We start from the raw sequence: 16,034 nt of genomic DNA, 5'->3' as shown, positions 1-16,034 counted from the left end.
CAGGGGTGTGGAAACAAAGCCCTATGAGGAGAGACAGAAAGAACTGGGCATGATGATGATGATGATGATATTTATTTGTATCCCGCCTTTTGCCCAATACTGGGCCTCAAGGCAGTCATGTTTAGCCTTGAAAAGAGAAGACTGAGGGGAGACATGATAGCACTCTTCAAATACTTGAAAGGTTGTCACACAGGGGAGGGCCAGAATCTCTTCTCATTCATTCCAGAGTGCAGGACACGGACTAATGCACTCAAGTTACAGGAAGCCAGCTTCCAGCTGCACATCAGGAAAAACTCCCTGATTGTTAAAGCAGTATGATAATGGAACCAATTACCTAGGGAGGTCATGGGCTCTCCTACACTAGAGGCATTCAAGATGCAGCTGGACAGCCATCTGTCAGGTATGCTTTAAGGCAGATTCTTGCATTGAGCAGAGGGTTGGATTTGTTGGCCTTATGGGCCCCTTCCAACTCTACTATTATTATTATTATTTATTTATTTATTTATATAGCACCATCAATGTACATGGTGCTGTACAGAGTAAAACAGTAAATAGCAAGACCCTGCCGCATAGGCTTACAATCTAATAAAATCATAGTAAAACAATAAGGAGGGGAAGAGAATGCAAACAGGTACAGGGTAGGGAAAAACTAACAGTAGAAAGTAACAGTAGAAGTCTGCACAACATCAAGTTTTAAAAGCTTTAGGAAAAAGAAAAGTTTTTAGTTGAGCTTTAAAAGCTGTGGTTGAACTTGTAGTTCTCAAATGTTCTGGAAGAGTGTTCCAGGCGTAAGGGGCAGCAGACGAAAATGGACGAAGCCGAGCAAGGGAAGTAGAGGCCCTTGGGCAGGCGAGAAACATGGCATCAGAGGAGCGAAGAGCACGAGCGGGGCAATAGTGTGAGATGAGAGAGGAGAGATAGGAAGGAGCTAGACCGTGAAAAGCTTTGAAGGTTAACAGGAGAAGTTTATATTGGATTCTGAAGTGAATTGGAAGCCAATGAAGAGATTTCAGAAGCGGAGTAACATGGTCGGAGCGGCGAGCTAAGAAGATGATCTTTGCGGCAGAGTGGTGAACAGAAACCAACGGACTGATGTGAGAAGAAGGAAGGCCAGAGAGAAGAAGGTTGCAGTAGTCCAACCGTGAAATAACCAGTGCATGAACAAGCGTCATGGCAGAAGAGACAGACAAAAATGATCGAATCCTGGCAATATTATATTCTATGATTCTGTGGCTCATAAATCTGGAAAAAAATACCATTTTGTTCTTTTTATTCTTTAAAGTCACGTTAAAGAAGATGTGGATATATGTGAATCTGAGAGACTTTGAGCATAATGGGCACAATCCAGCTAGAGTTAAGCACTTTTATGTCCCATTGACTTCAGGAAGTGAGATGCAGCCTGATCTCATCCATCTTTATGCAGAAGTGAAATTAACATCCTCAAACTAAAGCCCAGAATTCATTTACTCTGGAAGAGTCATAAATGGAGTTGCTGTAGGCTGGATGGGCTGTGGATTGTAGCACTAACCTACCTCACAGGATAGTTGTGTGGATAACATGAAGAGGAGGAGGATTGTGTAAACTGCCTTGGGTGTCTTGCAAGAAGAAAAAATGTGGGATATAAATGAAATATTAAACTAAAGGTGCAATCCTATGCATGTTTAGACAGAAAAAACTCCTACAACTCCCACTGTTGGGAAATGTAGGAGGTTTTTTTCTGTCTAAGCATGCATAGGATTGTGTCATATATAAATAGTTAGGTAAATATTCCCTATTAAAGAATAGAGTTATCATTTTTAGTTGGCTTTGTAATGTATATCACAGACTTCTCTAACCTGGTACCCTCCATATATTTTGTAATACAACTCCCATCAGGAAAAGACAGCATGCCCAATGGTCAGGGTCAATGGGAGTTGTAGTCCAAAACATCTGGAGGGCACCAGGTTGGGGAAGGCTGCTATACTATATGTTTTCACAGTAAAGTATTGAGGAGGGAGGAGGACAGGACACATATGTAGAACAACTTTTTTCCTTCACTATCTCTTGTGTGAACATACTGCAAGCCACAGTGTCCAGGATCATACCGAATAAATGTGAACAAGGTATCTGGCATGTCTGATTTGCTGATACGTTCTGTAAATTTACTACTAAGCATATTTTTCAGCTATATGTCATTAGGGAATGCACAGAATGTAGAAATGATGTTATACGTGCCCGAAATGTTTGTAGTCTGCATTAAGTACTGCTAGGATGATTTGTGAAAATTGTTGCTAAAGATTTTGGTTTTGAAAAACAACTGCCCAGCCTGCAGAAGAAATTCAGCACATTTGGCTTTTCTTGGCACAATCATGCATGGGGATAGGCTGCACCTGTTGCATTTCTGCCTGCCACATAGCAGTCAAAGACAGGACTTCTGACAGGGAAAAATGGGCAATTCTGGAAGGGGACTTTAAGTGGTGGTGGTGGTGGTGGAGAAAGGCCTGACAAACGGGGGAGAAGTACTCTATGTGTGAGGCACAATGTGATAGAAGAGGCACAATGCAGCCTGGCAAATAAATTAGTCAGCGGGGTCATCATTAATCTCTTCTCTGCTTGCCTGTACACCTCTTCCTGTTCCTTTGCCTCTTACTTCTGGTTTGCCTTCTTCCATCTGCTACAGAGTTATGGCAGGGTTTGTTCTAGGGTGGGCATTTATGAATTGCCAAAATAGAGGGCAGAAGAGGGCACTGAATTGCATAACGTTTGCATATGTTAATTTGAAATAATTATTTCAATTTAAATAAAAATACAGTACAATTCACTGCAATGTGGAAGACTGTGACCAGGTCTGCTGAAGTTGATGGGCAACTTCAGGCTCTTCCTTTGGTTGACTTTTTATCTGTATACCAGATGTGGACTGCACAGCCTTTCTAATAAAGGACACCTTCAAAATAGAGGACTGGTAACCCTTCAGATAGAGGATTGCCCTCTTTAATAGAGGACACATGGCTACCCTATAATTGTTCCATCCTTTAAAGGGTAAAAGACGCACAGTCAAGCAGGCATGCTCAGCCAGGATTGGCCTTCATTGAAGATTGGAAGCTGCATGCACAACCCCTGCTGTTTCCCTGGCGAGGAACAGCAGCTCAGGGCTTCCCTAGTGGGTCAAGTACCTGGGATATTTACTGACCTGGTTTCCTACAATCAAAAGAGCCCTCCGCGGCTTGTTTAAGCCACAGTGGGCTACGGTGCATGCTGAGCTGGATATTCAATACCCGGCCACAGCTTGTTGTATCATTCAAATTCAGGGATTATGGATTATGTAAGAGTTGTTTAACTCTCACATAACCACGTTCCCAGGTTTGCACAACATGACAAACCACGGCTGGGCATTGAATATTCAAAATGGTTAGCTGATGCACCATAGCCCACCATAGCTTAAATAAAACACAGTGGGCCATTCGATTCTGCAAACCAGCCCAGGGTAGTAGTTGTATGGGTGACTAAACAGAAGGAGGAGAAGTACAATTTGCCTCTGGGCTAATCACCTGGAGGCAAATTCTTTCATAGGGAATCTTATGGACTAGATCCTTGAAATTGATGCAGAGCATGACAGAGAGCCAGTGTAGGATCTCAAGGAGAGGAGTACTGTGTTGAAAGTGACACAAATTTGGGAATACTTAGAACTTTGGGTCTTGTGGTCCCTAATAAAAGAGGAACTCCTCATGCAGTAAGATTTTGGATGCCACTAATGACACTGTTGGATGCACAATTGAAACTTAAGACAATATTGAAGCAGCAAACCCTTCTTCTCTCCCTTTCCTCCTTCTTTTTACTTCCTAAAGTTAGGAACAATTTGTTTTGAAGTTTAGCGAGAAATGCAGCAAAACCAGTCAGGTTCTAGACCTGATTCTAGGCTTTCTTCGCCCCTGTGGAAAATGTTCTGCAAACTAGAGAAGGAGAAGTTTATGCTTGTTGCTGCCTAGGCTAACAATACATTTCTCTCAAGTGGGCATAGGTTTAGAAAGGAGAAGGCTGCATTGTTTATGTAAGGCTGAGCCAAACATTTTAAGAAAAATCTTTTTCAAAAATTCTTTTTTTGGGTAGGTGGACGGGCAAAATGAAACCCCCACAAATGATAGTTTGAGAGGGGAAGAAATCTCTCCGAAAGAGTCTTGTACCCCCTTGAAAGGTGTGGGGCTTAAAATAAATAAATCTTAAAAGCAAGAACAAATTGAAAAACCTTTGACCACTTTGTAAGGTTTAGAAAGGTAAGTGGCACCCTTTACCCTTCCCCCCCAGTTTCAGAGAAATCTGATCTCCACCCATCAGTAGAAAACTGGCCTCCATTTTCTCAAGGTGAGAACATTTTTGAGAAACCGAAAGGGGAATTTTGTCCCATCCTTACTTAGGGTACATTTGCATTGCAGGATCATTGTCAGATGCATGCACAACTGTACAACTGTTTTGCCTTCTTTATTGCTAAGAAGTTCCAGGGAAAAGATGTATCTGCTTTTCTGACAATATTTCCTGCCTTCCTGGGAGTGGTGCCAGTACAGGATGCAGAGACATCCCTAACAGTTCTGTGTTCTGATTTACCATGTGAGTTATCAGAAGTTGCCCATGCTTCCTTTTCTGAATTTAATTAACAGCTTCCCCTGCCCCTGCTTTCTCCCGCAGAACTTTTGTGGATGCTTCCTTTGCTCAGAAGTTGGAGGAAAACCTGCCACACGTTAATGGCTGCTGCTACTGCCGCTGGTTGATCATCGGGGGACTTTGCAGCTCCTGACTATTTACAGGAGGAGAGACGTTCCTGGATGTTTTTCTGTGACTTCTTGTGAATGTGTTAGGGAAGAAAATGCCTCTGCCTTTTGGGCTGAAGCTGAAACGAACTCGACGCTACACAGTCTCTAGCAAGAGCTGCTTGGTGGCCCGGATCCAGCTACTTAACAATGAGTTTGTGGAGTTCACGCTGTCGGTGGAGAGCACTGGGCAGGAAAGCCTGGAGGCTGTGGCCCAGAGACTTGAACTTCGAGAGGTAGGGAAGGCGACAGGAGGCTCTTGGGAGTCTCCACCTGCGATGGGAGCAACATTCAGGGGTGGGGTGTGTGCTACACAGCAACACAGAAAGCTGCCCCATGCTAGATCAGACTGCTTGTTCATTTGGCCCAACCTTGTCTGCTCTGGCTTGAGGCGGTTCTCTGGGGTCTTGGGCAGAGGCCTCTTCCATCACCTACTCCTTGCTCCTTTTAACTGGAGGTGCCAGGGATCGAACTGGATCTATCAGCATGCAAACCAAAGCATGTATAAATAAATAAAATAAAGTAAAATGTACTCCATTACTGAGCTAGGGCCCTTCCTATATGGTTCTACATCATGCGTGCTCTGCTGTCAGTTCACAAGCACAGAAGCAGGCTTGTGCAAATTAGAGACAAATTCTGGCGCTAGAGCCATTTTAGTCTGTTGCAGAAAAAACAGCAAAAAATATCATGATGCCTTAAAGATTAGCAAAATGCATTGTGTGACATGTGCTTTCCTGGGCAGGAGCCCACTTCATCAGATGCATGCAGTGGTCACCTTCATGGGGAAGGTGTACTAGAAAGGGAGAAAGAAAGGCGCGCACATGCACGTGCACACACACGCACATGATTTCTATTTGAATTTACGTACTATACTACATTCTCAGTTCAGTGACCCTCAAAGCTGTTTGCAGTCAGCAATAAAAGAGAGCTTCGGCTGTTGGGTGGTATAGAAATGTAATTAATTAAATAAATAAAAATAACAAGATCGTGTAATGATCAGTGTAAGCTGCTGTGAAGTTGTTGCTGCTTTTTTGAAAGTGTGTAGGATAAAAATGTAATAAGTGAGGCCTGCAACAAAATGTTGCAGTATGGAGTGCTCCTGTTGAGTGTTCCATGGTGCTTTTCAGCATACTCCATTCCATGCTCTCTCCCTGCATAACAGATTTGGCATTCTGTGGCCACTGAACATGCATAGTCGTCATTGGACTGTTTTCTTGGAGGAGGGCTTGGCTCCTTTGGCTTTCCCCCTAAAAGTCCCTACCCCCAGTTCTGCAAACCTTGGGGCTCTCCTGAAGATGTTGATACCTCCCTCTTGTTTCTCAGTAGTCCATTTTAGCTATCTAGCTATCATAATTCAGCACACACCTGAGTTTACTAATAGTATATTTGACAATATACTAGAGTGGGGCTGAGAAGGACTTCCACTGTTGAGGGAGAAAACTTTAGTAGTCTGCGTTGTTCCTTCACCCTCTCAGATGGCCAGCAGAAAGAAACCATGCTGAGCCCAAAAAAGAGAGAGCATTGTTCTTCATTTGGGTCATGAAGTTGTAGAATCTAGCTTTTTCTAGTGTCAAACTGGAGTTACCTTGGTGCTGTGTGAGTTTTTTGTTTTGAACCATGTATAGGGAACAGGCCAAATCTGTGTGGCAGAGTAAATACTTGCATGGCGCTCTGAAGGGGATGCTTTGCATGCTTTTTCTACGCTGAAGTTTTTTCCACGTAGGAGAAATGTCTCCCATGAAGTGGCTTTGAGTGTGCAGTGAAATTGGAGTGCAAGCTGAGTCAGCCACAGATGTTTGGTTGTTGACAGCGCTTGTACATGCCTGTGAGTGAACTTCTTGCCTCCAAGTATATTACCTCTTGGACTTGAAATAGCAGTGCTGTCCTCTTTATTTTTTTCTTTTGGCTCAAAGTGGCAGCCAGGAATCACCACACTTTTATCTGTTGTGAATCTACCTGTATACTACGCTCATCATCTGAAGCCTTTCTCTGAGGGAGGCTCAAAGGATGACGAGAGAGGGCCTTTTTGGTAGTGGCTCCTGATTGTGGAATGCTCTCCCCACTGAGGTCTGCCTGGTGCCAACATTGTATTCTTTTCAGTGCCAGGATGATGGCCCTCTACTCCCAGGCATTTGATGGCATTTGATGGGTTTTTAATATCAGTTGTTTTAGCCTTATTGTTTTTAAGCTGTTTTTAAATTTTTATATATAAAAAATTAATGTTAAAGTTTTTAATATTATGTTTTTGTTTTGTAATTTTTATCAACCTCCCAGAGACTATTAGACAGTGGCATTGGCAAGTCTACACATACCTTATGAAAGACATCTCATTTACTCGGCTCTCATTTGTTTTCTTACCATTTCAAGCTTGGTTCTGAAATACTTTGGAAAATGACAGGTACTCTTTTTAAGTGAGATTAGTAAATCAGTTTTAGGGTGTGCAGACTAGTCTGCTGAACTTGGACAGGAATCTCCCACAAAACACATTCTTCTGTGGATTATTTTGGCAGAAAAAAATAATTTCTTAGCAAACGGGAAAGAAAAGTGGAGTAGGAAATGGAGATAGGACAGAAACATGTATTCTCAAAATGTAGACAGTAACAAAAAGTTTATGGGAAACTGCAAATATAGTATTTGTCTTTCAACTTACTAATTTTTAAAAGTTTCATCAGATTTCTTTTTTAGGCAGGTAAATATTAATATTTTGGAAGAATGTTTGATCACTGTCTAGCTCCTTCCTATCTCTCCTCTCTCATCTCACACTATTGCCCCGCTCGTGCTCCTTCGCTCCTCTGATGCCATGTTTCTCGCCTGCCCAAGGGTCTCTACTTCCCTTGCTCGGCTTCGTCCATTTTCTTCTGCTGCCCCTTATGCCTGGAACGCTCTTCCAGAACATTTGAGAACTACAAGTTCAACCGCAGCTTTTAAAGCTCAGCTAAAAACTTTTCTTTTTCCTAAAGCTTTTAAAACTTTTTAAAAACTTTTAAAACTTGATTTTGTTCTGACTTTATACTGTTAGTTTTACCCTACCCAGTGCCTGTTTACCATACCCTGTGCCTGTTTGCATTCTCTTCCCCTCCTTATTGTTTTATTATGATTTTATTAGAATGTAAGCCTATGCGGCAGGGTCTTGCTATTTACTGTTTTACTCTGTACAGCACCATGTACATTGATGGTGCTATATAAATAAATAAATAAATAAATAAATTAATAATAATAATAATAATAATAATAATAATCACATTTCAGGCATTGATTGCTTCTGAGATAACTACTGGTATTTCCTCAGATATATCAACCAGAGGGCCTTGCCTATCATCAACAAAAACAAATTAATTCCATTTTTATCCCAACCTTCATCTAAGAAGCTTAGGGTGGTGTGTCCTCACCACAAACATGTGTGCTAGGTTAGGCTGAGGGAGAATGACTTGTTCAAGGTCACTGAGTGAGTGACTTTACTGAGTATTTAAAATCAGGTCTTCCTGGGCCTAGTCCAACACTCCAACCGCTTTTGTTATTAGAGTAGCAGGCCTCTGCCGTCAGCCTTTCTGTTCTCAGTGGTCTCTAAGGTTCCCTGTCGTGTTACCTCTGCAGAATGGAGGCTATGTAGTGATTCGTCCATTGTTGCCTTTGTTTCTTGGAGCAGCAATGCAGGCATTGGGAGAACTGCCTTTTGAAGGAACCATATTGCAGCAGATCCCATACTGAGAAGATCATGGGAGAAGCAGGAGAAAAAAGGAATGTTGTTGTTCCCCCAAGAATTAAAGTTGGGTGAAAGGGGCAGTGGCAACAAAAGGGAGGAACAAGGCTCCCCAGAGCTCTGTCCTGAACCAAGCATAAGCCCACAGGGATCAATGCCAGGCAGCAAAAATGTCAGGGCAGAAGTTACAGCGCCCAGGAGAACTTCTAGTGAGCAACTTGGGGTACATCTTGATGAGGGGTTTGCCCTGGGGTGGATTCGCAGTGGCGGCAGGTCATCTACATGACGCAACCGCCATCGCGAAGCCATCCAGAGGCAAACCCCTGAAGCTCCGCTTTAAAAAACTTGGCTATTTACTGTGACTTTTTCCTGTCAGCAAGGCGCAGATGTGCATTTGCCATCTGTTGCCATCCCCTGACATTTGCGTCAGAGGCGTGTCGCGGCCAATGCCTCACCCTGATTGGTAGCCCAGCCGGGACAAGGGGCGGGGCAGGCCATCAAGCTGAATGGCTGCTGGACCGCCTCCACGGACCATTGCTTAAAACAAACAAACAAAATGTAGTAAAAAAATTAAAGTTAAAAAAATTAAAGAACTGGAGAGGGGAACTGGGGAAGGGGCAGCCCAGTGTGCCGAATGGCAGCTGAGCCACCTCCGTGCCTCTGTGGACCATCATTTTAAAATAAAAATAAATAAATAAATAAAAGGGGGGTGGATGTGCAGAGCCAGAGTGCCCCATTCCTCACCCTGTTGTTTTTTCTTTTCTTTTAGTTTCTTTTCTGTAAATGCAAAGCTTCGCATTTACAGATTTTTTTAAAAAAAAAACACCCTAAAAAGGCTGCCCCAGAGTGCACGGGCTTGGGTGGTGGTGTCAGCGGCTCCTTCACACAAAACCTGCACTTGTGCTCCTTTCCATGCAGATAACAGGAAGGAGCACCGGTATGCGGGAGTTTGCGGCCTCAGGGTGCAGATGCGACGCTGTCAAGGCACAGCCTTGCTCTGACAAGGTCTGAGACCAAACTGAAGCCTTTTATGCTACAGTCCCAGACACCATCCTTTACTTCAAAATGGGAGCCTTAAAGGGACAGGCCTCTGGCTTGTAGTCTTGCATTCGTTCATCTCTCCAGGAGCTCATGCCTGCATGCTGCTGGCATTGGTGCATTGGCTTCCTAGAATGTGGGGCTCTTGTAGCCAAGGATGCTGATCTGGTGCTGGGGCTAGGCCTGGGGGGTCTCTGGAGGCTCATGCTCAGGGGACTCTGGAGGCTTGTGCTCAGGGGGCTCTGACAGTTCTGCAGTGGTGCTCAGACCTGGAGTTTCCTCCATTGGCATCACTGGATCTTCAGCCTCAGAGTTCACGTCACTGCTGGACTCCTGGGTCCTGACAGACCCAGGAGCTAGAGGAAGAGCAGGGAAAATGCATGAAAGGGGAATGAGGATAATGGTCAAAGAAGACAGATGGCTTGAAGGACCAAGACAAGGCAGTAGGAGGACACTGCAGGAATTAGGGAGAGAATGAAGAAATAGACAAGAGGGATTGCTGGCAGAACCAGCCTAAGATATTTTTTTGCCTGAGGCAAAGGACAAGATGCCCCCCTCTCATAATCTATGTACAAAAGTTGACTGGACTGGCAGTTGAATCTTTCTTTTGACACTGCAAATTGGACAGCATCCTCTACCACACCTGAAGGCAGCAGGCTAGCTTAGGGGTCACGGAGTAGGTTGCGTGGCACACAGCTCTTCTTTCCAATACCTAGCTGCCACCTTCTAACATCTGCTGGCTGAGGCGACTGACTCACTCAGCCTGAAGGTAAGGCTGGCCCTGATTTATTGTACAAACATGGAGTCTGATAGCAGGCACAAAAGTTAGAATCCATTTAACTTTCGTGGTTAAAAACATATACACAAGTGTCTAGTCCTCTTAGTTGTTGAGAATAGTGTAGCCTTGTATATGCCTTACTTAAGAAAGGCTTAGGAAACAAGTGAAACATGGAAGATTACTTTTAATATTCTATACAGCTTCCCATTTCTACTATTTTGTCAACCCACTATGAAAATCCGCTGTCTTAACCACCCCACCCTCATTTTTGGTTCCTCCATTAGTGAAAAATTCCAAGTGTTTTGAAACCTGCATAAATTATGTAAAGTGAATTATATATGCCATATGATCTGAAATAATTTACCATGAACCTAGGATGTTGTGTTTCTGTGGGAGACAGTTTGTTATGCCACATATCACTCTATATATGGAGTTCATAAACTCAGACAATCACAGTTTTGCTTTTGGTCCCCTTCCCCCCCTTCCCCCCCCTTCCCCCCCCCTCCGTTGTGTGCTATAAAAATGATGGAAAAGGCTACTTACATAAAACAGAGTCTGCTGAGGAGCATATATTGTGGTATTTGCAGAATGTGAATTGCAGGGAGTGTAAATACAATCTGGTTCTCTTCTGACACACCCAGGCCAAGAGGCCAAGTGGTAAATTTGCCTTCATTAAATTCTGGAGTCAGTGTGGGCAGAATACAGAGATGACTGAAATGGCGCACGAGCAAATTTTGCTGTCGCAGCCCATTAGCGGGCTGAACACTCCCGGAAAAAAATGCATTCAAAAAGTGTTTTATACTTTGGGCCGAACTAATCACGATGTGGAGCTCTGTTGTTTTCTTCTTCTCTCTGTCTCTCCTCTCGTTTTTTAAGCTGAAAAGAAGCCCTGAAAAGTTGTGTTCTGGAATGGAAGAGGGCAAGGGTTTCATAACCGACTCACCATCTTTGGCTAACTATTCTCTCAGTTTTACTTCCTGCAGGGGAAAAGGTACAGGCCCATTTGACACATAACATTAAACTATGGTTTAGTGCTGTGTGCCTAAGCAAAAGCAAAGTTTGGGCTTGTGTGCACCCCCCCCCTTCCTGTGTGGCTGTGAGAAGATGGATAGCATCTGCTTTTGCTCTAGAATAATGAGTGTTCAAACTGGTGGGACTTCTGGTTAGTTTAAACTATTGTTTGTTCAGACAAGCCAGGATCAAATGGTAGTTTATAATCCTAGCTCAATTTAAACTTCAATTTAAACTAACCAGTTTTTTTCCAGTTTGAACATAACAGGGAAGTCTAGTTAAATGGGAAGTCAGGAGTGTGTGAACTTGAGACTTGCTACTTTTTGTGCGTGCAGCGCTAATCCATGATTTTGTATTACGTCCAAAATGCCCCCCACAGTTCCTGTATTTCCCCCCTAAAGGTGTAAAAATCAGCTGATGTGTGTGTGAAATGTTAAGACAAATGGCAGGAGGCAGAGCTGACCCTATCATTAGGCAGAGTGAGCCAGCTGTCTTAGGCAGCTGATTTGGGGTGGCATGAGAGGGGAGAAAATGATTGATTATTTAATTTATTATCATTGTATTTTTAGTGGTAGTGAGGGAGAGAGGAGGTTGTGGGATATTCTGCCTAGGGGGCAAAATAATTTGACAAGCCTTTGACGTGTGTGTGTGTGTGTGTGTGTGTGTGTGTAGGGATGCGGAATTTGCTGCTCTGCCTCAGGCAGCATAGGAATCTGCCTTATACTGAATTAGACCGTTGGCCCATATAGCCCAGTATTGCTGACACTGACTGGCAGCAGCTCTCTCAGGTTTCAGAATTTTTTCCAGCCCTACACGGAGATGCCAGGGATTAAACCTGGGGCCTTCTGCATGCAAAGCATTATTATTATTATTATTATTATTATTATTATTATTATTATTATTTATTTATTTATATAGCACCATCAGTGTACATGGTGCTGTACAGAGTAAAACAGTAAATAGCAAGACCCTGCCGCATAGGCTTACAATCTAATAAAATCATAGTAAAACAATAAGGAGGGGAAGAGAATGCAAACAGGTACAGGGTAGGGTAAGCAGGCACAGGGTAGGGTAAAACTAACAGTAGAAAGTAACAGTAGAAGTCTGCACAACATCAAGTTTTAAAAGCTTTAGGAAAAAGAAAAGTTTTTAGTTGAGCTTTAAAAGCTGCGGTTGAACTTGTAGTTCTCAAATGTTCTGGAAGAGCGTTCCAGGCGTAAGGGGCAGCAGAAGAGAATGGACGAAGCCGAGCAAGGGAAGTAGAGGCCCTTGGGCAGGCGAGAAACATGGCATCAGAGGAGCGAAGAGCATGAGCGGGGCAATAGTGTGAGAGGAGAGAGGAGAGATAGGAAGGAGCTAGACCGTGAAAAGCTTTGAAGGTTAACAGGAGAAGTTTATATTGGATTCTGTAGTGAATTGGAAGCCAATGAAGAGATTTCAGAAGCGGAGTAACATGGTCGGAGCGGCGAGCCAAGAAGATGATCTTTGCGGCAGAGTGGTGAACAGAAAGCATGTGCTCTATCGTTGAGCTACGCCCCCTCTTAAATGTCTTGAACCAGCCCTGGCAGGAGGAGAAAGGGTTAGGCAGTCCCTTTCCCACTACTCTTTAGATCACAGCTTTGAAAGGTTGCATTTCATTTTTTAAAGAAGATGCAATACTGAATAATAAAGAGATGTGTAACTCTGTGTCACCTAGGATGACCTTTTTGTTTTACGGCACAGTGCCACAACCAGAAACCCCATGGCCTAAGGCTGAAGCCTAGCCAAGTGAACAACCCAGGAATATCTGTACTCTTTGGAGTTTTTTCAGACACAGAAAGGAACAGATATATCCTCCTGCCTTTCATAGATGAAAATTGGGGCACTTTTGTGCATGAGAGGATAGGTCAGTGGGGATGGGGTGTCCGGCAATCATGTGGTAAACCATAGAAGGGCTAACATTCCAGACTCAGAGGTGCCACAGCCAGAAAGTGTAAAGTGTACTCAAGAAAATCTTGTTTGATTTTTTCTGATGAGCTGGTGCTAATTAAAAGAGCTTCATTTAAAGCATGCATTTGCTTTAAAGTGGGTGGGGAAAAAAAGTCAGCATGATTGTGACAGCAAACATTGTTGCACAATAATTTTATGACCCAGGCTATGATACCCAAACTAATTAAGATGCTTGGACTGAAGCCTATTCCACTAGGAATAAAATTAGCCTCAACTCATTTTTTGTGACCAGACCTGTTTGTGAACTGTCACCTTAAGAGGTGATATAATTTATTGCTGTGGCTTATAGAGCAAAGAGTAATGAAAAAAAACAAGCATGAGGCTTGGCTAATGTCATGTCACCTACTGGAAGTGGGCTGGCTAATATAGTTATAGCCATCATGTTCAGAACTGGAAACACGGAGCAAAATTTAGTTGCGAAATGAGTCAGCGGCCTGGTTTAGGCATAATGCTAATCAATGGCATGGGTTGTTAATTTTTGGGTTGTAGTGATGTGTGAATGTGGCTGTACTAACAAACCATGGTTTGTTAACATCAAACAACCTAGAAAGTGGTGCATTTCTTTTTTTAGTCTATTCCTCTTTTTTGCCTTGATGGAGCCGAGTTCTGTTCATAGGAAACTGCTATTGGTGAAACACTTAGGAACCTCAGCAACACCTGGGTGTGACCGGATCCCTTCCACCAGGACAACTATTCTCCCCTGCTTCCCAACTGATGTCTTTGCTCCCAGGTTTTTCTTTTGTGTTGTGTACTTGCTAATATCTGCCGTCGTGGGTGTAAAGGGGCATCCTGTAAACTTGCATCAGCTGCAAACACCCAGTCCTACTCTTTCCTCAGAAAAGGAGCACTGACAACTCCAGTCTTGTTGGGAGCCCTGTGGGATGCCAGTCTTCCCCCTAATTTCTGTGCTATTGCTGTGGGACCAACTCGCAGGAGGCAGCGAACTTAATTAATATCAACCAAGGGGGTGGGACCAACTTCTGGTCCTTCCACTGGAAATGTCCTCCTCGCCTCAGCACATAGTATGCTCAGTGCTTGAAAAGCCCAGGTGAGACTTACTTGAACTTAGTAACACTCAGGAACCTAGCAACTCCCTCAGGATTTATCTCCATCATCCAAGAACTGGCCTGCTGTCAACTTTCTTCAGCAGGTCCAGTGAAAGTACCATCGCTTGAATTGGGGTAGTCAGGTGGAGCAGCCGTCCATAAATCTGCTAGAACAGTTGACTTTCTGGGGCTTGTGCTGCAATGTAGCTCCCAGCTTTGTTCTACCTTTCCCCCTTTCCCTTTTGGTTGTTCCTTTTGTCCGCCTTTCTTGAATCCAGTCTTGTAACTAGTTCAAGGTGCTTTCTGTTATTCAGCTACAAAGAAATTCAAATGGTGTAAAAGCTCTGCCAAGTAACTCGAGGCCCTTCCTAACTGCCTCTTCTACTGTGGGGATGGAGCTTTAGGGTGCCTGGTACACACAAAAAGATAAACTATTTCACTGAGGTTGGTGATGTGGAGAACTGTCTTCAATTATGTGAAAACCCAGCTAGGATTTTGTACAGATGTGGTTGACCATGATCTTGTACAGGTGTGGTTGATCTTCCTTTTTGGATTTGGTATGTCGTCCATTCTGAGGATTGGTTTGGCTGGGAACCCTAGTTGGCGGACTTTTGCCCCTTGGCATGTAGATTTTATTATAGGCCATTTCCAAAGCTGTTTTTAAGATAAAATCCAATAATGAATAAGGAATGGTGTTTCATGGCCCCTATGAACTGAATCCTTTGGTGTCTTCTAGCACAGTCCTAAAAGCACAGGCAGATGTATGCAGATGTCACCTTGTGTTCATGCACACTATTTAAATTTAAGCAGTCTCACAGTCATGATTCACTGCTGGATCAATAATTTCAGCATAATATAACCTTTGGCAGCCCATAGGTTGAGTGGCCATAGACGCCAAATAAGATAGAATGTGTATGTTCATCATCACACACAGAATTAGCCTGGAAGAAGAAATCCAGCCATTCACTACATCTGCTCCTGGCTGTGGTTGAAGGCACTTATTTCCCCAAATTCTCCATAGTTTGCAGCATATTCTCCCCTCTTTGTTTAAATATGCCCCCTTCTTGCTCTATAGATGCAAAAACAGGTACTGTGCTAGATAATTACTGCACTGAGGACATTTTTAAAACAGAAAGAACAACTTGGTACCATTTTGTACTACTGAAACTTTTCTCCTTCCTGGGCATAATTTCTCCACCAGAAATGACAGACAATTTCCTCCAGAATCAACATTGCACTAGCCAAGTGTAGCCTGAAGGGGAACAAAAGGAAATCTTTGCCATTAAGTATTTTAAGCTGTTCCAAGTGGACAAGAATTGGATTACATACCAAGCAGAGTCTACAGGTAGCTGTCTTTAATGGAAAAACCATCCTGAGCAGACTTTGACACCTCTTCCACAATAAGAGATTAAGCCATAGTTTACAGCATACTTGAATGAGCACCTTCTTCCATACCATCCTCCTAGATGGGTGCCTTCCACAAGTACCATTAGTTAGTGAAATACTTTATGCTTGTACAGAGGAGTGGGCCTTTTCGTGGTGGAACTTTTCATGGGAATACCCTCTCAAATAAACTTCAGCTGGTGACAGTACAGTCTTTTTGGTGCCAGAGACATACTTATTTGCAGGCATTTTAAACTGGGTTTATTGTCTCTGCCTGCAGTGTTATGGTTTTGTTGCCTTCCAGTTTT

General features: G+C 43.3%; 1 protein-coding gene across 4 annotated transcripts in view; it reads left to right on the top strand.

Moving 5' to 3' along the window:
* Positions 1–16,034, top strand: part of PTPN21 (protein tyrosine phosphatase non-receptor type 21) — a 66,399-nt gene that overhangs the window by 1,861 nt on the left and 48,504 nt on the right. For all 4 annotated transcript variants that reach the window (XM_063117942.1, XM_063117941.1, XM_063117940.1 and 1 more), the window contains exon 2: positions 4,660–5,017. In XM_063117942.1, the coding sequence (XP_062974012.1) occupies positions 4,838–5,017 (180 nt within the window). In that variant the 5' untranslated portion in view covers positions 4,660–4,837. The remainder of the gene's footprint in view (positions 1–4,659; positions 5,018–16,034) is intronic.

This window comes from Elgaria multicarinata, chromosome 2, assembly GCF_023053635.1.
Source record: "Elgaria multicarinata webbii isolate HBS135686 ecotype San Diego chromosome 2, rElgMul1.1.pri, whole genome shotgun sequence".
NCBI classification, from domain to species: Eukaryota; Metazoa; Chordata; class Lepidosauria; order Squamata; family Anguidae; genus Elgaria; species Elgaria multicarinata.
The sequence above is the reverse complement of the archived record's forward strand: the minus strand, read 5'-3'. Positions and strand labels throughout refer to the sequence as shown.